Genomic DNA, 23945 nt, shown 5'->3' on the forward strand with positions numbered 1-23945 from the left:
ATATGAAAATAACTCTCCAAACCTGGCTCACTTACTGCATGTTGTGCTCAGGAAGGACTTAAGCACTCAGCACCTGGCTCACTTATTTATTGCTTGCTTACTTAGTAAGGGCTTGAGTCTGTCCCTGCCCCTTTTCTTTTTCAGTCTTGGCTCTGCAATTAAGAATATGAGGATGTAATTTTTAACAGATTTCCACTGAATTTTGGCTGTTCTTAACAACAGTTACCTGTTGTTAAGGCAGGGTTTCTGTTTCGGTGTTGTTTGTCTGGGGGCGTGTGTGTGCTTTGTTTTTACCACTGTAGCTCCTCCATGGTTAGTCACTATGAAGGCATGTACAAGTGAATTGTATCCATCATTGACCAGGGCATAGGTGTAACCTGGTCAGTGATGGATACCATTCCATCATTGGAAAAGGTGTTTCCTTTACAGTATGTAAAACAGTTGTTAATGAATGTACATCAGTAAACACGTTTTCCATGACCGTGAATGTTTGGCTGTCAGAAGACCATAATATTGTGAAAAGATCTGCCACTTTGATCTGCTTGGCCTTATGAGATCTATATAAAAATTCAAATGGCAAGAGTAGGATTATAAAACTGTCCGTTTGCTGTAAAAGTTTGAATGAACCTAATGCTACTATTTAACATGTTTTGTTTTGTGTGTGGGTTTTTTCCCTTCTTGCCTGATTCTTCATAATGGAGCCAAATTCTTTTGGATTTTATGAACTTGACTCCCATTCCTCTGCCCTTCAAAAAATTCCAGAGTGACATTTTTGTTTCATTGAAGTGTGTGAGAAAGCTTCTACTGACTTCACTCAAGACTGAAATTAGTTCAAATTATTATTTGAATTTCCCTTCATTTGATACTGTATTGACTGGACGTACCTGTATTAAGTGCAGCATTTCTTGTTCATTATGCTTTCAGCGCATGCACACTACATGCAAAAACATTTCTAGTGTTTGAGACTGGAATGTGTATTTCTCTTCGCATTTGTAGGAAACCAATTGCTATTAACCATTTGTTGAGTGAACACTGAAATCTCTTTTTCCTAGGAGCCATCATTTGAGATGCTTCCGTTGACTGGGAAAACAATAATATTTGATAGCTTTCCTGATCCTTCAGACACGTGGGAAATAATTGAGACTATTGGCAAAGGAACATATGGAAAAGTTTTCAAGGTGTTAAATAAGAAAAATGGCAGCAAAGCAGCAGTCAAAATTTTGGACCCTATTCATGTAAGCTACTTAAATTACTTGGTTTGTGCTTATTTAATTGTAAGTGAATTTATGTAGTCTTTTTTTCTTTTAATCTTGGTGTAGATCATTTGCATTAGAAGTGATCATGAAATAAACTGCTTCAGCCTGCTAAGTATCAGGCTAGCTATCAGTGCATTTTTCGTATCATAAGTGATCTTGGAAGTGGTTGCATATTGTAGAAGTCAGAAGTATACCTACAATTTGTTAGTTTTACTTTTGGTTCCCCCTTGTTAATCTCTTACTTTCAGAAGCAGAGATGATTATTTTCCTTTTCAGTACCAGAAGTCCCAGCTGCTTCTGTTTTTACTGTTGTTGCCTTTCCTTTTTTTTTTTTACATACTAGCCCGTAAGAAAGTTACGTACTTTTAAGTGCTTTAGATGTACCTTCAAGCATCTTTTTTGAGTACATGATTTTAGCTGAGTTGCATGCTATGAGTGACACTTTAAAAATAAAATAGCATACTTTATTTTTATTGTTATTGTTGGTTCTGCGTTTTCAGAATGTGCCAAAATACGTAGATATCACAGAGGGATCCATCTTTTCAAATGGAAAATACAAAGGCAGTAGCTCCTCCCAGTCACCTGGTGCTTTGCATGTAGGTGGAATTATGTTGTAGAGTATGTTTTTGTTTTCAATAACTGACATTTGTTGGGTAGCAGGTTAATGCTCAGGGAGTAAGAACATCACTCTGGTTTGTAAAGGCATACTCCATTAACTTCAGTGGGATTTTTCTTGGGAACAGTAACCCACAAAACATGGACAAGGAGCCATTCCTGTTTCAAGCAGCCCCATTGAGCTCAACTTTTGTACTCCCAGTGTAGGGTTTTGAGGCATGTGTTTCCGGTGCACGATCTCTGGGCAGGAAAAGAAGAGCACATCATGCCATGTGAAACGCTGTAGGTCTGGAGCTGCACAGCCACACAGGGCTCTGTCTACCCTGCATATCACACAGTGTCAAATTATGATCCCATGGCCCGTAAGTCCATGAAATGTGTGAAAACATAGCGTCTTGTATTATCTTTGCTGTGTTTCTTGTTAATTCTGCCTTTTATTTCACCATGCTTTCAAAGCAACAAAAGGAGGCTCGTCTCAATTCAATATCACGTACCCTCTCCCAAAGTAGACATGATTTGCAGCCAAGAGATAAGGATCTTGATGAATTAAAATGCTTTGGAAACTCTGGTTTTGACTCTGTTGCTTTCTGTAAACAAGGGTCTTGTGCTTACAATGAGTAGGCAGGACTTTCTTGCAGTTGGTGATTGTCTAAATGCCTGTATGGCAGGAAATGCTTCTGCTTTCTTCTGTTTCACAAGTGTTCAGGAATGATTCTTAAGCATCAGCTGGCTGTGGCAGGGCTTACTGAAGGCATTGGGGAAACTTTCAATGTTATGCACACTTTGGAGGTTGGAGGAAAAGGATAAAGGATGATGACAGGAAGAAAGATGAGGTAGTAAAGCTGATGCTAGAGAGAAAGAGAAATAGGTTAAATAGGAGACAAGGGAGTAGAATGTAAAGAAGACAGAAAAAATACTATGGATAAAGATGCAATAAGAAATTGAAGAATGGAAAAGGCATAACTGATGAAAACAGATTCCTTATTTTAATAGAAAAATGGAAGTCATTAATGCAGGCAACATCACACTCCAAGACTTGAATCTTTTAACTGAATATATTCTCCTTTTTAATCTAAGAATACTATTCTTCTCCCCCCCTCCCCGCCCCACTCCTGTTTACAGGATGTCTGGAGTAGCTGCTGTACCTCCATGTTACTGTTAAAATGACAATCCTATATTAGAAATAGGGTGAAAGGAATAAACTAGTTCTTTTTGTTTAAACTGAAAATATTATTAATGGCTGCAGAGGGAGCACTTGCAATGAAGAACGATACTTTCCATATTTTGTTTTTTAAATTTTACATTTTTTTTATTTGAAGATCGTTTCAGAATTGTGCCGCTTGAGAGGTAGATTGAAAAAACAAGCAAAAAAAATGTGGGTTTATATCACTTGGTTTAACTGATATTTCCAAATTAAACTGGGAAACTACATTATTACGGGTGATGTGAGACTGAAATAAGCATTTCATGTTTAATTCTTTAGAGCTCTCAGATTCTTTGTGTTGCATGACAGCGCAGCTTTTTGGAACTGAAACAGGAAAGTGAAGGTGTTGAAATGAGAATATATGAAGATGAAACTGAGAATGCTCTGGTCTTGTCCTCAGAGCTATAACTAAATACCATTGTACTTTAGGGCTCTTTAGCCAAATTCTTCTATGTTTAAGTTCACATGAAAATGCTTCCTGTACTGTTTCTAAAAGAGGTTACTCTTATGCAGGTAAATATGTTCAATTCAACCAAATATTCCAAGTTCTCTTCTTTCATAAAATGCAGAGGAAGGTTTTTCTTTCTAGTATGCACAGAATGAGTATTCTATTCATTTCATTCTCTCTCTCTTAATATCTCCTTATGATAGTAAAAATCTCATAAAATCTGAGTACCCCTCAGGAGATGGAAACCTCTATTAAATCACAGTAGGACAGTGAGCTAATTCTCTTCCAATTTCCCCAAGGCAGACAGGGCTATTATATGTTTTGTGTGTAGTTTTTTGGCTTTTGACTCTGTTTTTTCTGTGGGGTTTCTTTTGCTTTATGATCTGACCTTTTGTTTGTGCCAGATGCATTTTCTCTCTTCATCCCTTCTTATTTTCCACTCTTTCCCCTTCCTTCTTCTGCCACCTTCGGTGAATTGGTTCTTTCTTCCTTCTTTGCATCTCTTTTTTTTTTTTTTATTGGCTGTATTCTGTGTTGTGTTTATGGGAAAATTAACTTAAAGTGAGTTCCTCCTTTTTTTGAAAGAGGAAAATTGCTATTATTTTTCAGCTACTCCAGTAAAAAAAAATCTCTAAAACCTTTGGTTGTGAGAAGACTTATTCTTGTATTCTCAATATGAAAGTTTAATGGCCCGAATCCTGAAGATACTGGTGATGGTCAAAGTTCTTCGAGACCCATCATGCTGGTCTCAAGACAAAAGGCTAATATGAGGACCTTGATTTGGATTTAGCATTGGAGAGACCTGTGTAAGAAACAAGTGAGCAAAGTCCTCTTAGGGACAGATGCCTTTGGTGGTGAACAAAATGAGGAGGAGTGTTATTCATTGGGAATACAAAGCATCCCTTTGCCATGGTCACTTCTATTTGGCAGTGGTGAGACAGGCACTGAGTAGGTGCTTTTTCATTGGTATGAAATCCATTCATATGGATAGTGGAGTTCATAGGTAGCCTTCCTCTAGAATTGACTTTTCATTTCTGTTTCTTTTTGGGTGGGTGTAAATAGCAAATTATATTAAAAATATTTTAAATCCGGAAACAAGAATGTTAACAACTTTTTGAGATCTGAACAATGGGGGAAAAAGACTGCAGCGGTTCTGCCTTTACCTGTGGCCAGGATGGATTGAGTATTTTATCAGCATGACTGAAACACAGTCTGATAGTGTCCCTCACTGAGCAATTCCAGTGCATAGGTGGAAGGGGTTACCTGAGTCATCCAGTGCCCACCATTGCTAGCATCCGTGTTTGGTCTGAAAGGGCTTGCACAGCTCCCGGTGCATGTGTTGGCAAAACTTGTCCTCATCTCTCACCTCCAAATGAATTTCCCTTGCTGTGTAAGAAACCCAAGGTCTGTAACGAAAGACTGACAAAAAGCCACAACTCTTATAGCTCAGTAGGAGAAGCCAGAGCTCATGGATGTCACCAATTTCTATGACAGTAGAAAATGAGAAAAATTCCCAGATGATTCTAGAAAGCGGGATGACAAATGAGTAAGATGTGGCTGCAGCCATACTTGTTTGTGCACAGAGGGATAGAAGGTAATTCCAGCTGCACCTGCTCTAGCTGTGGATACCCTTGAGACTAGGGAAGTAACATGTGACTTCTGGAGGCAACTGCATACCTACCCACTTGTGGATTGCACTGGCTTTGCCTTGAAATGCTTCTTCCCCATTCTCCTGAGGGCTGCTCTGTCATACCCAGTGTGTTCATTAGTTGAAATAGATAAAGACGAAGTAAAAAAACAGACGACTCTTTTGTATTGAGTGAACAGAACCAAGCTTTGTAACCCTGCAATTGGTACATTCATGTTCTGTTTGTTTTTTTCTTTGCATTATTTCAAACTACAGTTAATAGCCAGAAAATGCTATGTGTTGGGTTTTTTAAATGTCTGTCATTATTCAACTGCTATGTATTTCTCATTTGTGACACTAGGATATTGATGAAGAAATTGAAGCCGAATACAACATTTTGAAAGCGCTCTCTGATCATCCCAACGTAGTCAAATTCTACGGCATGTACTATAAGAAAGATGTGAAAAACGGAGACCAGCTTTGGCTAGTTCTTGAGGTAAATAATTGAGAAAAATAAAAGTTTTCTTCCAGTTGGCATTCCTGTATTGAGTATAAACTCAATGAATGAGATGCAAGTCATTTATTTGATGTTTTTCTTTAGAGTGGTTGCATGTGAAGTGATAAATACTGCTGTTCAGTCTTTTTAGTATTCTGAATTAATGGTCTGCTCTGAGTTCAGCATTCTTATTTTGATATTATACTGATAGTGCTGTGCCTTCAGTATTAGGATATAAATTCTAATAGGACTTCATAGGATTTGCTACCTACAATCTTTCTTTGGTGAAAGGCTTGTCATGGAAGTCTTCTGGTAGAATTTCTTTAAATATGACTAAGGTATGACATAACAGTTAAAGAAACCACTATGATGATTTTTTTCCTAAAGGAAATTGTAGAAATTAATTAATGGAATTACTTTTTTTGTGCAAGTAAATGCACAAATAGATAAATAAGCCAATAAAAACAGGCTACTGCCCAAATACTGTTGAAAGCAGCAGGATTTCCTCAAATGGAGTCAGAGTAAGGTAAGGCTTGTAATTTGTGTGTTTCAGTCTTTAGTTTTGACTAATCTAGGAGCAAAGACCTTGATTGTTACTGTTTTCATAGATTCACTAGAACCTGTTCTGCAAAAACTTCTTCCTCTCCCCAGAGGAAAATGAAGAAGAATGTCTCTGACAGGAATAGTGTGCTTTTCATAACAATCAAGGCTCTTGCTGATGTTTGATCAGTGTTTGATAAGGTTGAGATTGAAGAATTAGTTGTATTTTATGGTTTGTCAGGTAAGTAAATACAAATCTCCTGCCAGATACCTCAGTGACACAATGGTATCTAATCCTCGAAACAAGCTCTAAAAAATGCTTAAGTTCTAAAAGCTTTTCCAAATTCTTTGGGCTTGCTTTGGGAAGATGTTTTTAAGAATAGTTTGCATTGGAAATCATAATAAATGAGTAGGTTATACTGACATCAAAAGATGTAAGCTTTTTGTGCGGTGAGTGTCTTTGAAAATCTAGCTTCTGTTGTGTCTGCTGGGCATTTGAAACTCCATCTGTGAAACTTCTGGCCTGTAAAGGATGGGTGCCAAACAGCCAGGATGGAACAGACTGCGAGGAAACAGTCAAGTGTTTATATTTTACCTTTTATATTTCACATGGATTTATTTTCTTAATGTGAAAAACACAAGCCTACATCTGGAGTATAGGTTTTGTATTTACTCTTTGCATGCCAAGCTGTACATTTGCAAGTGCCAGTATGGAGTGTGTCAGACAGTCTTGGATGCTTTCTGTCACTGCGTATGTAGATCCATGAATGCAATGGATTTCAGTTGGTGTGTGTACACGTAGATACGCATAAGTAGAAAAATAAATTCCAATGGTGACTTTGGTGAAGATTTCCTTTTAATAACAGTATTTGTGAAAGAAAACTGTCATGGAACAGATTCCTCTGTTGAAGTGTCACCTTCCTTTCAGCTTGTATGCAGCTTTACAGGGCCGTTGCATATTGTTTTTCACAGTAGCTATTTAGGTGTCCTGCAGTTTATAAGAGTGAAGATATCTTCATCATCTCCATTCTGTTTTGTTGGGGTTTTTTTAACAATATATTTGTGTCTAAATTAATAAAGGTGGTGATTAGTCTTCGCTTTAGCTTCCAGAGACCTCTGTTTCCATAGCTTTGAGTTTTGTGAAGTTTTTAAAATTTATTTTATCATAAAAGAGCATTTTCACTTCAGAACTGTTGCTTCCTCTGAAGAGGGGAATCCAGTCTTGAAATTTAATTTGCAGAGTTTGATACCAAGGAGGAGATCTTTCTCATCTCCTTCTCTCAAAAAAGCTATCAACTAATCCCAGAAAATTCTGTGTGATCCTCTGAAATAAAGATGGACCTTTTGCAGTCAGCACCTAGCCTGTTGATACGTTCCCAAAGACTGGAAAGATAAACAGTGTAGATCACTGCAGTTTGCATAGTCTGAAGCAGCTTCCATAGTATCTGAATGCAAAATGATGTCAAAGAGGAAAAGTAGCGAATCAAATGCAGACTATTGTGCACTGTGGTATTCTGGATCTCTGCGAAGCTGCAGCTGCCAGGAAGAGCTTACAGGAGCAGTGGGGCATTGAAAGTAGGGCTTGTTGCTCTGCTCTGCTTTTGTGTTCTGTGGTGGGGTCTTGGGCAGGAGGTTTTGGAGGGAAGGTTTCTCAAATTCCACTAGGAATGGGTTGTGATAGATGGCAAAACTCAGCATTTAGTGATGGGCTTAGAGCCACCACTGTAGTTTACCAACAAAATTACTGTGGAGTGTTTGAATCCATATATGTAGATATTATTAAATCATTTTTTCCTAGAGGAAAAAAATCTTAAGCTCTTTAAGACATGTCCCATGCAATGTATCAACAGCAAGCCATTCTGGAAAGAAAGATTGTTGCCAGATTTCTTTCCTTCTAACTCAGTCTTCAGCGTTGGTTATATGAACTGTACTGTTCAATTCTTACACCTTTTTTAGTTTACACAGTATGATGATTTTTGACATACCCCCATAGTTTTTGGTAGCTGTTTTGTATTGCACTTGATCATGTTTGGGTTTTGGGGAAAAGAAGCTAATCAGGTTTGAACTAGGCCAAGGTAAGTGGCTGAGGTACAGTTTTGAGGCCAAAACTGACCAAGTAGCTACAAAGACTATCCTACAATATTGTAAAGGGTTCTTGAGAGATTTTAGTCCCAAATACTTGAATTATCATAAAATTAAAAACTAGAGGAAAACTAATAATAAGAGAGCTTTAAGCATTGTTAGCATTTTTTGTTAGTAAAGTAACCTGACTTTCTCAGTTCAGCATTTTTAAGGAAACCACCTACAGGAATGAATGTGAAACAGGAACATATCTGTACGGAATAACAGTACTCTTGACACTCAGGTCAGAAATGCCCTTCTCTCTGTAGGCTGCACTCAGGCTGAACGTCTGCCCCTGTGTGGATGCTGTTCTAATCACGACTCTTAATAAAGAATATTGCTGGAGGGAGGATTCTTGCCAGGTGTATTAAGCCTTGTCACGTGTGTCCAGAGATGCAGGCAGAAAAAATTGGCCTATTGAGTCTGTGTTGAAAAGAAACCACTTGAATATTATACTTGGGATGAATCAGCGTAGTTTCATGTCAGCAGACATCAGCATGATGACACAACTAAGGCAGAGTGTGCTATAGCCCATTTCTTTATGCTCTGGATGTTAGTTCAGAAGGGAATAGATCCAAGATAGTTGGAAATCAGCTGATGGAAGACGGAGCAGAGAGATAAATCATATCAGGCCCTACAGGTGAGCATGTAGCTCAAGGGCAGGTGCAGAGAACAAGTGGCACAGCCCTTGCCTGAGATCTGGTGCAAAGAAAAACCTAGTCAAGACTGAGTGAAGGCTGAAAATACCACAGCAAGGTAAATGGTAGGTCTTACACAGCTTTTACTTGCTACTCTAAGCCAGAGGCCGAGAATCGTAATGCAACATATTTCTGTTGTTCATTTCCTACACAAACCAGGCAGAACTTTAAGAAGCATCTCAGTCCATTTTCAAAAGACACATAGTTATGCATGCCATATTTGAGATGGATTTGGGTTTGTGAGTCACATAAGTAAGCTAGTATATTTTATCATACTTAATGTATTTTTATGCTTAGGAAATAGAGGGAACTTCCATTATTTTTATAGTAAAAAAAAAAAAAAGATTCTGTTTTCATGAGTTAAAACTTAGTTTGGTAGGGGAAAAAAGTTTGGGTGGAGCAACTTCCCACCTAAAAATGCAGTTTTGTAATATCAAAGCATTTTGTAGAAACCTCTCTGTTTTTGGAGAGGTGTATGTCCATTTCTGGAGAGGTGGAGTCACCAGGAAGTTATAGAAATAAATCCCTTTGTGCTGAATGTCAAGAAGACTGTCAAAGCATTCTTGTTAGGTGTTTTGGTTCTCCTGGTGTGTACATGAACACTTCAAGAACATTTGCGATGCCCTGCTGAGTTAGACCAATGGTCCATGTAGCACAGCATTCTATCTCCTATGGTGGCACAAGAAGATGCTGTTCAGGAAGAGTCTGTCTGGTTTTTGCAGTCCATTTCCCTCATGCTCTCCAGCAACCATGGAGAGCATGTATTAAGGATGTCTCAGACTATTCTATTTAGTATCCATTTACAGACACAGTAAACCTGATGATGATACTGTCATGCTATACAGTCTTCTCTTAGAGCATGCAATTTTAATTTTTGTGTCATTACAGAATCACAGAATCACAGAATGTTAGGGATTGGAAGGGACCTCGAAAGATCATCTAGTCCAATCCCCCTGCCGGGGCAGGATTGCCTAGACCATGTCACACAGGAATGCGTCCAGGCGGGTTTTGAACGTCTCCAGAGAAGGAGACTCCACAACCTCTCTGGGCAGCCTGTTCCAGTGTTCAGTCACCCTTACCGTAAAGAAGTTTTTCCTCATATTTATGTGGAACCTCCTGTGCTCCCGCTTGCACCCATTGCCCCTTGTCCTGTCAAGGGATGTCACTGAGAAGAGCCTGGCTCCATCCTCATGACACTTGCCCTTTACATATTTATAAACATTAATGAGGTCACCCCTCAGTCTCCTCTTCTCCAAGCTAAAGAGACCCAGCTCCCTCAGCCTCTCCTCATAAGGGAGATGTTCCTACTTATTACTACTTACAGTATTCCACATACTAGAATATAATGTTTTTAACATTATGAAAACATTTCCAAATCAAAATATTTTTCAGTGTGTGGTAAGAAATTTAGAATCCTGTTCATTTGACAAGGAGGAATATGTTACATTGCAGTGGACGGCACGCTCTGTTTTCTGACCAGTTACTTAAAACGTACCTTCACAAACAGTATTTGAGTAGCTAGTGCAATCTGTACAGGTGCTGGTTATACACAGTCCAGACTGAAATGAACGTGATTCATCTTCATTCTCGTGTAGAGCCTTCTCTTGTTCTAGTGTAGTCTTCATCAGAGAAATCACGTGAAAGTGTAAAATAGCTTGTGCTTGGAACCTGCTTCTCTAAAGAAGTGGCATGTTAGCCTTTTCCATTCCCTCAACCTTATAACATAGGAAAATAAATGCATTAAATAAATCAGTAGCTTGTATCATTCTACATTTTTGCAGGAAAAGTGGTATACTTTGAGTTCAATCCTCTGGATGTTTCTTGATATTAATTGAACCTGCTAACCAGACACTGGTAACTCAAAAGAATTACAGAAAGATTATCATGAAGGATTATTGTGATCCAGTTGGCAGCTATGTTTGCTAATTTAAAATTTGACTGAAGTGGTTCAAATTTGTTACTTAACTTTGATCTTTTAAAGTTAACATCAAGAGGAAAAATCTTAAATGTACAAATATCTAAATTATCTTTTTAAATCCTTGGGATACTTCTATTTGTGTTGCTTTTTTCAGAAAGAGCAAAACCATTAAACCAGTAAATGGAAGCTCTCAGGTGTTTGAATTAAACTAGAACACAGAAAATTGTAGTGCTTCAGTTCACCTCATCCTCTTTTCGCTAGCATAGCCAAAGTAGAAGCCCATGGTGTGGATTCTATTTAATCTGAGTGAGGACACTGTTGCCCCATATGGAAAAAAGGAATTAAGTGCCAGTATATCAAAACTGCCAACCTGCTGTACCAGGGTAATGTCAGTCCATTGCAACTAGATTACTTCTAGTGGCGTGCCTGGTCTGGGAAAGCTTGCACGTCTAGCCAAAATGCTTGTAACAGGTTAAGAACTTTCAGAGAACCTATCTGAGGAAGACTGTTGTGTGATAAGCACAGGGTAGCAAACCAGGGTAGTTCCTACTCAATTGCCAATTACAAGGGCAGTTGCAAGTGTCTGGTGAGTCAGTTGCATATACTGAGTATATAACACGCTGAGATCCCCTGATATAAGTCCTTTCTGGTTTTGTGCAGATCCTTTAGAAGATTTACCGTTCTTGAATTTGTGCAGAGATAGAGAGCCCAGCAGAACACATAGAGTATCAATTATTCACTCCTTTCCAATCCTAAAAGTGAGCCTTCATAGCAGAGAACTTACATCAAAGCTCTAAGCGAAATAGAACAAATGGGTTTGGAAATGGAGAACCAAGAGGATAACAGAAGTCAGTTGTGATCTCAAGCAGCTGCAAGCATTTGTCAGCTTTGCAGCACCGGAGAGTTATTAAGGAGGATTTGAAGCAGGATAGTGGTGTGGTTTTCTCTTTGTTTTGGCTGCTCCTTCAAAGCAGAAAGGAAAACACGTTATGCCTGCAGTTAGCTGATGATGGATGCCAGCACTGTGAGTTGATCAAGGATAGGAGTAGATCTGTTGCTGCCTGAGGAAAGGTATTAGGACTGCTAAGGGTCCTGACAGTAAAAGCAACTAGCTCACATCTGATGTGATTGAGAAGGGGCAGCCAGCGTGAGGGTTCAAGAGAAGAGTGGCATGGTCGCAGGTGGCTGGTTCAATGTAAGAACTCACCAAGACCAAGAGAAGAAGGTGTTGCAGTAATTCCCGGGTAAAATGAAGAATGCTGAACAACACATCTGCACTGCTGCATCTGGCCTGGAGTGAGTTTGCTGTGGTGTTGCATTTTGTATCTGGTGTTTGCAGAGAGAAGTTTAGCAAATCAGATGCTTCCAGATGTTCACAAATGCTAACTGTGGTCACAGAGAGCGCCCTAGAATTCATGAAATATGTATAAATTTTCCTCACAGATTTATAAATGAACATTGACAGCACAATTTACATACATGTCAGACAGAGAAAAATTAGTATAATTAATGCCCCAGTCTTGTGTGGCTAATAGTTTTGGATCCTTCACTGACCTACTATACACAAAAGAGTTTCTGATCATGTTGCTTTTTCAGTATCGCATGTAATTCTAATATATGGTGTAATTAACTGAAGTGCATCCATTTTTTTCTTTTTTTTTTTTTATTAAATAAGAAGAAATCCTCTGCTCTCTTATGTTATGTCCTATCTGTGAAGTATAGTTATGCATCTAAATCATGTCAAATTTAATCAAAAGGGACTTCAGGGCCCTGAGGCATTTGGTAAAGGGGGTAGGTGCACAGGTTATATTCTCTTCAATACCTTCGGTGTTAGGTGAAAATAGGGAAAGGACTATGAAAATACAACAGATTAATATGTGGCTAAGAGACTGGTGCCGTAGGTGGGATTTTGGGTTTGTTGACCACGGGGCGGATTTCATGGCACCGGGCCTGCTTATGCCGGATGGGGAACAGCTGAGTCAGAAGGGGAAAAGGGTTATGGCCCAGAAGTTGGCAGGGCTGATCAAGAGGTCTTTAAACTAGGTTTGATGGGGGAGGGGGGTAAGACCAGGGCAACCACAAATGAACCTAGGGGCGACAGGCCTGTGTCGGGCGCTAGCCCAGCTGAAGTGCGTTTACACCAATGCACGCAGTATGGGCAACAAACAGGAAGAGCTAGAAGCCACTGTACAGCAGGAAGGTTATGATGTGGTTGCCATCACAGAAACGTGGTGGGATGACTCTCATGACTGGAGTGCAGCTATGGATGGCTATAAGCTCTTTAAGAGGGACAGGCGAAGCAGGAGAGGCGGTGGGGTAGCGCTGTATGTTAGGGAGTGCTTGGACTGTGTCGAAATTGAGGAAGATGATGAGGATGACAAGGTTGAATGTCTATGGGTGAAGATCAGGGGGAAGGTCGGCAGGGCGGACATTACGGTGGGAGTCTGTTATAGACCACCCAACCAGGATGAGCAGGCGGACGAGGCATTTTACAAGCGGCTGTCAGAAGCCGCCCGGTCGCCGGCCCTTGTACTCGTGGGCGACTTCAACTTGCCAGATGTCTGCTGGAAATACAACATGGCAGAGGGGAAGCAATCTAGGAGGTTCCTCGAATGCGTGGAGGACAACTTCCTCATGCAAGTGGTAAATGAGCCCCCTAGAGGAGGGGCCCTGCTTGACCTGTTGTTTGTGAACAGAGGAGGACTAGTGGGAGATGTGAGGGTTGGTGGCCGTCTTGGGAATAGCGACCATGAAATGTTAGAGTTTTCGATAGTGGGGGAAGTAAGGAGGGGCAAGAGCAGAACTTCTGCCTTAGATTTCCACCGGGCAGACTTTAGCCTGTTTAAGAGGCTGGTGGACCGAGTCCCTTGGGAGTCAGTCCTGAAGGGCAAAGGAGTCCAGGAAGGCTGGACGTGCTTTAAAAAGGAATTGCTAAATATTCAGGAGCAGGCTGTCCCTGTGTGTAGGAAGACAAGCTGTCGGGGAAAAGACAGGCCTGGTTAAACAGAGAACTTAGGCTAGAACTTAAGGAAAAAAGAGAGCCTATTTGCTCTGGAAGAAGGGTCAGGTAAATTGGGAGGTCTATAGGGACGTGGCCAGGTCGTGTAGGGAGAAGATTAGAAGGGCCAAAGCTCAATTAGAGCTTGATTTGGCTGCTACAGTTAAAGATAACAAAAAAAGCTTCTACAAATACATTAACAGCAAAAGGAGGGTCAAGGAGAGCCTCCACCACTTGCTGAATGAGGAGGGTAGTGTAGTGTCAGGGGATGAGGAAAAGGCAGAGGTGCTCAATGCCTTCTTTGCCTTGGTCTTTAATGTCAAGACCGGTTGTCCTCAGGAGACTCGGCCCCCAGAGCCTGAAGTTAGGGATGGGGGGCTGTGTGAACCCCCCGTAATCCAGGAGGAGATGGTTAGTGACCTGCTGTGCCAACTGGACACCCACAAGGCTATGGTCCCGGATGGGATTCACCCCAGAGTAATGAAGGAACTGGCAAATGAACTTGCCAAACCACTCTCGATTATCTACCGGCAGTCCTGGTTAACTGGAGAAGTTCCAGCTGACTGGAAATTAGCAAATGTAACGCCCATCTACAAGAAGGGCTGGAAGGATGATCCAGGGAACTATAGGCCTGTCAGCCTGACCTTGGTGCCAGGCAAGGTGATGGAACAGATCATCCTGAGCGCCATTACACGGCACACGCAGGACGATCAGGGCATCGGGGCCAGCCAACATGGATTCATGAAAGGCAGGTCCTGCTTGACCAACCTGGTCTCCTTCTATGACAAAGTGACCCGCTTAGTAGATGAGGGCAGGGCTGTGGATGTAGTCTATCTAGACTTCAGTAAGGCATTCGACACTGTCTCCCACAGCATCCTCCTAGACAAACTGGCTGCCCGGGGCTTGGATGGGTGGACTGTTCGATGGGTTAAAAACTGGCTGGATGGCCGAGCCCAGAGAGTGGTGGTGAATGGGGCAAAGTCCAACTGGCGGCCAGTCACTAGCGGTGTTCCCCAGGGCTCAGTTCTGGGGCCCGTGCTGTTCAATATCTTTATAGATGATCTAGACGTAGGGATTGAGTGCACCCTCAGTAAATTTGCAGGTGACACCAAGCTGTGTGGGAGTGTCGATCTGCTGGAGGGTAGGAAGGCCCTACAGAGGGATTTGGACAGGTTAGATAGATGGGCCGAGACCAACGGCATGAGGTTCAACAAGAACAAGTGCCGGGTCTTGCACTTCGGCCACAACAACCCCATGCAGCGCTACAGGCTGGCGGAAGAGTGGTTAGAAAGCGGCCCGGTGGAAAGAGACCTGGGGGTGCTGATTGACAGCCGTCTAAACATGAGCCAGCAGTGTGCCCAGGTGGCCAAGAAGGCCAATGGCATCCTAGCCTCTATTAGGAATAGTGTAGCCAACCGGTCTAGGGAAGTGATCGTCCCTCTGTACTCGGCACTGGTGAGGCCGCACCTTGAATGCTGTGTCCAGTTCTGGGCCCCGCACTTCAAGAAAGATGTTGAGGTGTTGGAGCGAGTCCAGAGGAGGGCGACCAAGCTGGTGAAGGGTCTGGAGGGTCTGACCTATGAGGAACGGCTGAGGGAGCTGGGGTTGTTTAGCCTGGAGAAGAGGAGGCTCCGAGGTGACCTTATTGCAGTCTACAACTACCTGAAGGGAGGTTGTAGTGAAGTGCGAGTTGGCCTCTTCTCCCGGGCAACTAGTGATAGGACAAGAGGATATAGAATCAAGCTTCACCAGGGGAGGTTCAGGTTGGATATTAGGAAGAATTTCTTTTCAGAAAGGGTCATTAGACATTGGAAGGGGCTGCCCAGGGAGGTGGTAGAGTCACCATCTCTGGATGTGTTTAAGAAAAGACTGGACATGGCACTTAGTGCCATGGTCTAGTTGACATGGTGGTGTCAGGGCAATGGTTGGACTCGATGATCCCAGAGGTCTCTTCCAACCTGATTGATTCTGTGATTCTGTGATCTAAAGAAGTGTCAGTGTCAGCAGGTCCAGTTGCATTGGGAAGGGAGATTTTTTTTCAGCTGGGGAGTTGAGATACTAACAGTGTAATTCTAGGTTGCAGAGTGGTTTGCTACAAAAGAGGAGCAATCACTGTCCACAGTAAGACCTAGGTGTTGGTATTTTTTAAAAATTGTGGCTAAAATAGACAGAAGCATAATATGAACTTCTAGGATCAGGACAACCATAACAAGGTATTATGAAATTCAGATCCCTTTCCTACCTCCACACACACAAAGAAAGGCAGATATCTGTCATCCAAATATTTCTGTTGCTGTTGTATGGCTTGACACGGGTGAGGCTTCAGCTGTTTGAGAGCTGGGAGACTGGGTGATGTAAAACATGAAAAGCGACAAGAAACTGTTAAAAAAACCAAACCAAACCCCCCCCGTGTCCCTTGCCCCCCACAAAAAAACCCACAAACAGCCGAGGGAGATTCTTCAACTTTTACACTCGTCTCAGATTTTGCAGTAGGTGACAATATATTTACTTCTGACTCATTAATTTTGATTTTATGAGCTCTGTAGGGGGACTGATAAGTTCTCTGCGCTAGGTAAATAGATCAATACTTTTAAAAATCTGTTTATCTAGATAATCTTCCTTGACCGGGGATGCAATGCATTTACCGCAGTCCCATATCCCGGTCTAAAAGGGCAAGGAGTCCTGCAACATGTATGGGGCAGGGGACGGGTATGTTTCCTGCAGTGAGAATGTGCTGTCACCCCCGCGTGGGCAACACAATGAGACTCTTCACCAGACACTGCTCCTTTTCTGCATCCAGGCATAGATTACCTCTTCAGAGTGCTGTTTGTGCTGAAGCAGGCTGGGCATGGAAAAGAAAAGCTCAGAGCAAGGCGGGTAGTTCTGTCCTTGTCTCTTGCTGAGATTTCCAGTGCCGTGTAAGAGTCCTGATGGCTGGCAGTAAAGCATTTTTCTCTCCATTAGTTTGATCTCTTTCCTTTCTCAGCTAATGGTGTTGTCACTCTTCATGGCACCTCTCGGTGCATGGAAGAGGGAGAGAGGAGCTGCTGTCAGTGTTGCAAAGCAGCTAATGCTTGTTCTTGATATTGGAAAGATGTTTGGCTGAAAAAATCTGCACCCTCAGAGCCTGCAGCCTGCAGGAAGGCTCAGAGTCTGGGGAGACGCTGCTCATGCAATCTCCTTTTGGAACTTTACATGGTGGGAGTGACTTAGACTGGTGTGTCTAAAGTTTAATGGGCAATTCCATGTCATTGAAGCTGCTGAGAGTTCAATTGTTGAACGCCATTCGAATGAAGATTTTGTCTTAAAAAAATAATACAATCGTAAGGAATGGGTAGGAGTATGGAAACTGGAGTTGTTGTTATTTCTGTGATAGTTTTGGCAAGAGTGGGAAAATTCAAATTCACAGAATCACAGAATCACAGAATGTCAGGGATTGGAAGGGACCTCGAAAGATCATCTAGTCCAATCCCCCTGCCGGGGCAGGATTGCCTAGACCATATCGCACAGGAACGCGTCCAGGCGGGTTTTGAATGTCTCCAGAGAAGGAGACTCCACAACCTCTCTGGGCAGTCTGTTCCAGTGTTCAGTCACCCTCACCGTAAAGAAGTTTTTCCTCAGATTTAAGTGGAACCTCCTGTGCTCCAGCTTGCACCCATTGCCCCTTGTCCTGTCAAGGGATGTCACTGAGAAGAGCCTGGCTCCGTCCTCTTGACACTTGCCCTTTACATATTTATAAACATTAATGAGGTCACCCCTCAGTCTCCTCTTCTCTAAGCTAAAGAGACCCAGCTCCCTCAGCCTCTCCTCATAAGGGAGATGTTCCACTCCCTTAATCATCTTCGTGGCTCTGCGCTGGACTCTCTCTAGCAGTTCCCTGTCCTTCTTGAACTGAGGGGCCCAAAACTGGACACAATACTCCAGATGCGGCCTCACCAGGGCAGAGTAGAGGGGGAGGAGAACCTCTCTCGACCTGCTGACCACACCCCTTCTAATACACCCCAGGATGCCATTGGCCTTCTTGGCCACAAGGGCACACTGCTGGCCCATGGTCATCCTGTTGTCCACTAGGACCCCCAGGTCCCTTTCCCCTACGCTGGTCTCCAATAGCTCTGTCCCCAACTTCTACTGGTACATGGGGTTGTTCTTGCCCAGATGCAGGACTCTACACTTGCCCTTGTTATATTTCATTAAATTTCTCCCCGCCCAACTCTCCAGCCTGTCCAGGTCTCTCTGAATGGCTGCGCAGCCTTCCGGCACATCAGCCACTCCTCCCAGTTTTGTGTCATCAGCAAACTTGCTGACAGCGCACTCTAATCCCTCATCCAAGTCATTAATGAATATATTGAATAGAACTGGTCCCAGAACCGACCCTTGCGGAACTCCGCTAGACACAGACCTCCAACTGGACTCTGTCCCGCTGACCACTACTCTCTGGCTTCTTTCCTTCAGCCAGTTCACAATCCACCTCACTACCCGATCATCCAGACCACACTTCCCCAGTTTAGCTGCGAGGATGCTGTGGGAGACCGTGTCAAACGCTTTACTGAAATCGAGATAGACCACATCCACAGCTTTACCATCATCTATCCACCGGGTAACATCCTCATAAAAGGCTATCAAGTTGGTTGAGCAAGACTTCCCGTTGGTGAAGCCATGCTGAGTGCCCCTAATGATCCCCCTATCCTTGATGTGCCTAGAGACAGCACCAAGAACAAGTTGCTCCATCACCTTTCCAGGGATGGAGGTGAGGCTGACTGGTCTATAGTTCCCCGGGTCCTCCTTCCTGCCCTTTTTGAAGACTGGAGTGACATTCGCTTTCCTCCAGTCCTCAGGCACCTCTCCCGTTGCCCATGACTTAGCAAAGATGATGGAGAGTGGCCTAGCAATGACTTCCGCCAGCTCCCTCAGCACCCGCGGGTGCATCCCATCAGGGCCCATGGATTTATGGACATCCAGGTTGCTTAATTGGTCCCTGACCCAGCCCTCATCAACCAAGACAGATTCCTCCTCTATCCTGACTTCTTCTGAGGCCGCAGGGGTCCAGGGCTCCTCAGGACAGCCTCCAACAGTATAGACAGAGGCAAAGAAGGCATTCAGTAACTCCGCCTTCTTTTTATCCTCTGTCTCCAGGACCCCCACCTCATTCATCAGTGGGCCTACATTGCCTCTAGTGTTGGCTTTACCTGCAATGTATTTGAAGAAGCCCTTTCTGTTGTCCTTGACCTCTCTTGCAAGGTTTAATTCCAAGGAGGCCTTAGCATTCAGTGATGTGTTTTTCTGTGAGGCCTCTCTGAGTAACAAGAGCTGGCTGGAGTGAGTTCCACAGGGATCCTTGGGAACACCTAGAAGCAGGACCCAATGGTCTCATTTTGGTTTTCAAAGAGAAGAGCACGCCTGAGATAAACTAGAGACATCGCTATATCAGTTACTTCTCTTTTACGTGAAATAGAGGACCTTGGGGTGTGTACAGATGAATAATTTATTTAGGATTTTCCTTTGGCATGTTTACAGTATGCTTTTTTAGATACAGCAGTTACTATACGCAGATCTGTTTCCATCTAAAGGAATAAAGGCAAGTTTGTGGAGTTCAAAAAAAGCTTTTGATGGAAGTAGTTCTGTATAATGGAATATATAATAAGTTATAATAAGAAGCAGATATGCATCTTTTTTTCATATGGGAGATTTACTATAAAACAATAGTCTTTCAGGAAATTAGCGTAGTGGAAAAAAAATGGTCCATTTGGGTTTTATGAGGGGTGGGGGGCAGGGAGCTGTCATTTGTCCGAATATTATCAGATATTTCCAAATGACATGTATAGAAGAAAAATTAAACAATTGAAAATTGCTTTTTTGTATTTATCAACATGGGTCATTTTTCAGTGATGTCTTTGGTTAAAATTGCTCCATTCAGACCAACACTGAATATTTTGATCCATTACATGTCTGAATCAGCCTTGATTTCTCCATTTCTGATGTGTCCCTCTTTGCTTCCCAATTATAGCAATTTTTCACTCTTGAATTATATCCTATTTTCTCAAGATCAAAGATGTGTGGCTACAGCTATCATTTGATGCTTCGAAGTTTTAGTAAATACTCATAATTTCTCTGCATAATGTGTATTTCATATTACAATGTGGTTTGCACAGTCCACATCTTTTAAAGAGCTGGTGAGCATACATTGTGGCCCACCTTGCTGGAGAATACTGCACATACAAAAAGCTGTTTCTGAGTAACCTCTAACAATTTTTGCCACCATGGAGTAAAGCAAAAGACCAGAAAAAAAACGCCTGAATTTTACCATTCCATTATGTAACTGAATGCACATGAATGCTATGACTCTCACATTCTAATATTTAACATCACTTTGCTTTCTGTACATTTTTACTAAAGATGTGACGTTATTTAAAAAAAGAAAGCAAACACCAAAACCAAAACCCAACCTCCTTTAGCTTTAGTGGGGGATGGCATCAATCATCGTAAGAGTGCTTGGGCTAAGGCTTGTCTCTTTTTGCTTCAGACACTTGAAGGTTAAATGCTTAAACTCAAATGTGGTAGACAATATGATTTTGCTGTGTTTGTTCTCAGTTTAGATGTTGGGTCACTTTATAAAGGGAGTGACTGGAGCAAATGGACTTGTCTGTAGGGAGAGAGGTCTCCTTGCAGACTATGGGAGAAGAGTACTACAGCAAGGAACAAGGAGCCAGGATGTGCAGAAAGCAGACAGCCAGGTGTCAGTGGTGACGAAAAGAAGTTTCCTGGGCTCCAGAAAGGATATCAACGTTTGTTGCAGTTCAGAATGCTGCTGACTTTGCTGAAACCAAACCCTGGAAGCAAGGAACTGCCTTGCACAGATACAGTGAGCAGGGAGAGATTGGTTTATGGAGCACTTTAATTTCAATTCTGTCTCATCTAGTCTCTCTGAATTAATCATTCCAGTAGTTTATTTAAAAAAGAAAAGATAATTTTCAGTTTAGCGTCCTTTTGGTTCTTAAAAAATTCTCTGTAAGAATGTCTTGGTATGTCCTTCGGGATGTTCTTGCTGCTTTAGGGTCCCATGACAGTTACTGAGTTGCCGTAGCTCCTTTCGTAGTCACCAGAGAGAAGCAGGTAACTCCTAGAGCACTTAAGCTGACCTGTCCTGCACACTCCTGAGAGGAGAGGAATTGCCATTTGGCTGAGCCTGTTTCAGCTTCGCTCCTTTTGTAAAAGGAGCCTTTAGACAAGGCCCATTGTTTGGATCTGTGCTTCCCCAGCAATGCTTTCAAACTCAATAGGGAAGATTTCTATTGCAGTCATTTAAATTACAGTGAATTATACTAAATTATTGTCTTCATCTAGGAACACAGACATAAAATGAATTATGTGTAGTGTTGACATGATAGTACTGGGACTACTGTCTGAATCGTATAGAAATGATGGTACAAAAGAGAAAGATGCTTTGAAACGTTTCCAAGTTGGTGGAGAGTGAACAAAAGCAACGCGGTTCTGAGCACGCAATAAAAGCTGTGAAGTGCCCACTGTTACTGCAGGCTGCCCTATTTGCTTATGAGATTTTGTGTGTTTTGTGTTTTCCAGAGCCTCAGCTAAGTTTGCAGCAGTCAGTAGAAATACTTCTATTGACATTATTGATCCCAGACTTAGGCCCTGCTTTTTCTCCATAACCAAGTGGATGGTTTTGCACTCTAAATGTTTTTTTTTTACCACTGCTGCTTGTGTATAATAAAATGATGAATTGCACTAAGTTTTCTGTATCAAAATGTTCGGTCTTGGTAAGCTGCCTCTTGCATTTGCTCAAAGTCCTGGGTTCTTTACTGACCAGTGCTTTTCAGTTTCATAGTTAGGTTAGCTCTGATTTTGTAAAATGATCCTTCCATTTATTTAAGTTAAAAAAAAAAAAAATACAGCTGTGTTATGCTATTGCCAGGCTGTGAAGCTATAGTTAAAGCTCCTTCAGGATTTTTGTTGTAAATATATTATCAGGTAATTGAGATCTCAGTTGCTTTACACTGCAGTATCCAAAACATAGCTTGATACCACTTCAGCTGTATACTGTTTTGGGGGAGGAGATGTGAACAGATGATACATTAATTTCTTCATTAGCAACTTCATGGGGCTATAAATGTATTATATCATAACATAAAGAACGCAAATTTTGGGATGATGTGATATGAAGTTTGCATCAGGAAGAGCTGGCAGTGGAATTCAGCTGGGCTGTGCCCAGTAAACCTTTTGCACAGCACTGTCACTTACTCGCCTTTTTTCATTCTTTTAGAGACAAAATGCTATTGCAAATGTTTTAGAACAGATAATAATCCTCCTTTGAGAGGATTACTTCTTTTTTTTTCTTGTGTATGTAAAGCCTGGTGGCTTCGATTATGCTGACTCTGAAAGAAGAGTGTTTAAGAGCGGAGCATATTTTGAATATTGGAAATGTGATGCAAAACAGGATTCTTGTGTATAGTAAGGGTCATAATGTTATGTTTGGATGACTTGATGCAGTCTGAAAGTACAAATGAGCCCTGTGAACCATCACTTAAGATAAGAAACTTCCCTTTTTGGTGTTTCTACAGCTGAAAAGTGGTATTATGAAATGCTGCATTTTTAAAGCCACAAGCTTTTGTATATAGGAAAACACAATATTGACACAGACATGGCCATTTCTATTTTGGCCATGGTGTGAGGTAGAGATATCTATGTCCTGACTGAGAAAGATAAGAGACTGTGAAGGCCAGTATTCCATAAGATGGAATAGGAAAACTTTTCCTCTGGCTGGGTGTCTTGTCAGTGTGTGCTCGTGACAAAATAAGTTAAAAGCCAAACTGAAAGTGAAGAAATCAGAAGCAACAAACAAACACCCGTGAGGCTGTGACTAACACAGCCCTGGAGGTGTTAGATGATCTAAGAGAGCAAAATTGTAAATACCACGTGGTTTGTGATCACTGAAGCTAAATAACTCAGGAAAGATGTCTGTTCCAGTGATACGTTTCATTCACGCTAAATGGAAAGCAATAAACTTTACCTAAAAGCACAGAGCATTGCTATGGTTTCTTTTGGTTATGGGTTATCTTGGACTGTTGTTAGGAAAAAGAGGAGCCACAGTGCACATGTTTCTTCCATTTGAGGTGAAATTAAAACTACTCTGTACAGACAGGAGCTGCATATTGAACCCCTTGGCCTGTTAAAGAAACTGATTTAGTTCCCTGTAAGTCTTCACAAGGACCGTCACGTATTTGTGGTTGGCATTAGGCGCTGTCAGTGGAATGTGCTCTTTGGTGGAAATAGTTGTGAAGACATGTCACACCGCAGGCAGAGAATAGAAATTAATCTGGTCACAGCTGACCCTGTGTGACAGCCAGTATTGTGAGACGGGCAGTCCATCAAGTTCTGTCTTGGAGACAGAAGGCAAAGAAAGGGACTCTGGAAATGGCTGTATCACGTTGATTCTGCTCTAATAGAAAAAATTGGGTTTGGAAAGTCGAAGATGAAAGGAAATCTGAGTGAAAAAGGCCCCAAAATAATTGTGTTCACTTTCCTGAGGAAAGGAGGGATGGTAGAGCAGCAGGGTAAGAAAAATGGGCTTTAGGAGAGTATGCTTCACCCAGCTTGGGGAACTGGTAGGTACCTGTGCTTAGGAAAAATAGTGTAAAAATGAAGGAAAGCAGGATAGCTGGCAATTATTGAAAGACATTAAACCCACAATAGCAAATTAGCTGATGCAGAGAAAAGATAAAAGCGCAGTAAGAGATGAGTAAGAATGCATCAGGGTTTGCTTCTTTTAATGTTTCAGAATGCCTTCAAATAGGAGGAACAAAAACGCATAGCTGAGGTACAAGCATTTAAGGATAAGCTCAGAAAGGCTAATGTGGCATGGTAAAGACATGGTTATGTTACTAAGAAGAGAGAGAAATGAGATACAAAAATGTTTAATGTATGTCTCTACAAAGTGAGGAAAAATAATGACTTAGGGAAATACAGACCAGTCTGTTTAACTTTGATACCCACAATGATTCTAGAACAAATT

The 23945-nt window shown here is 41.8% G+C and overlaps 1 protein-coding gene across 2 annotated transcripts in view; it reads left to right on the forward strand.

Moving 5' to 3' along the window:
* The first annotated feature begins 1067 nt into the window (after positions 1-1067).
* MYO3A (myosin IIIA) overlaps positions 1068-23945 on the forward strand; it is a 135877-nt gene continuing 112999 nt past the window's right edge. For both annotated transcript variants that reach the window (XM_068405047.1, XM_068405048.1), the window contains exons 1-2: positions 1068-1235; positions 5512-5646. In XM_068405047.1, the coding sequence (XP_068261148.1) occupies positions 1068-1235; positions 5512-5646 (303 nt within the window). The remainder of the gene's footprint in view (positions 1236-5511; positions 5647-23945) is intronic.

The sequence above is a fragment of the Nyctibius grandis genome, chromosome 7, assembly GCF_013368605.1.
Source record: "Nyctibius grandis isolate bNycGra1 chromosome 7, bNycGra1.pri, whole genome shotgun sequence".
In the NCBI taxonomy this organism is placed as follows: Eukaryota; Metazoa; Chordata; class Aves; order Nyctibiiformes; family Nyctibiidae; genus Nyctibius; species Nyctibius grandis.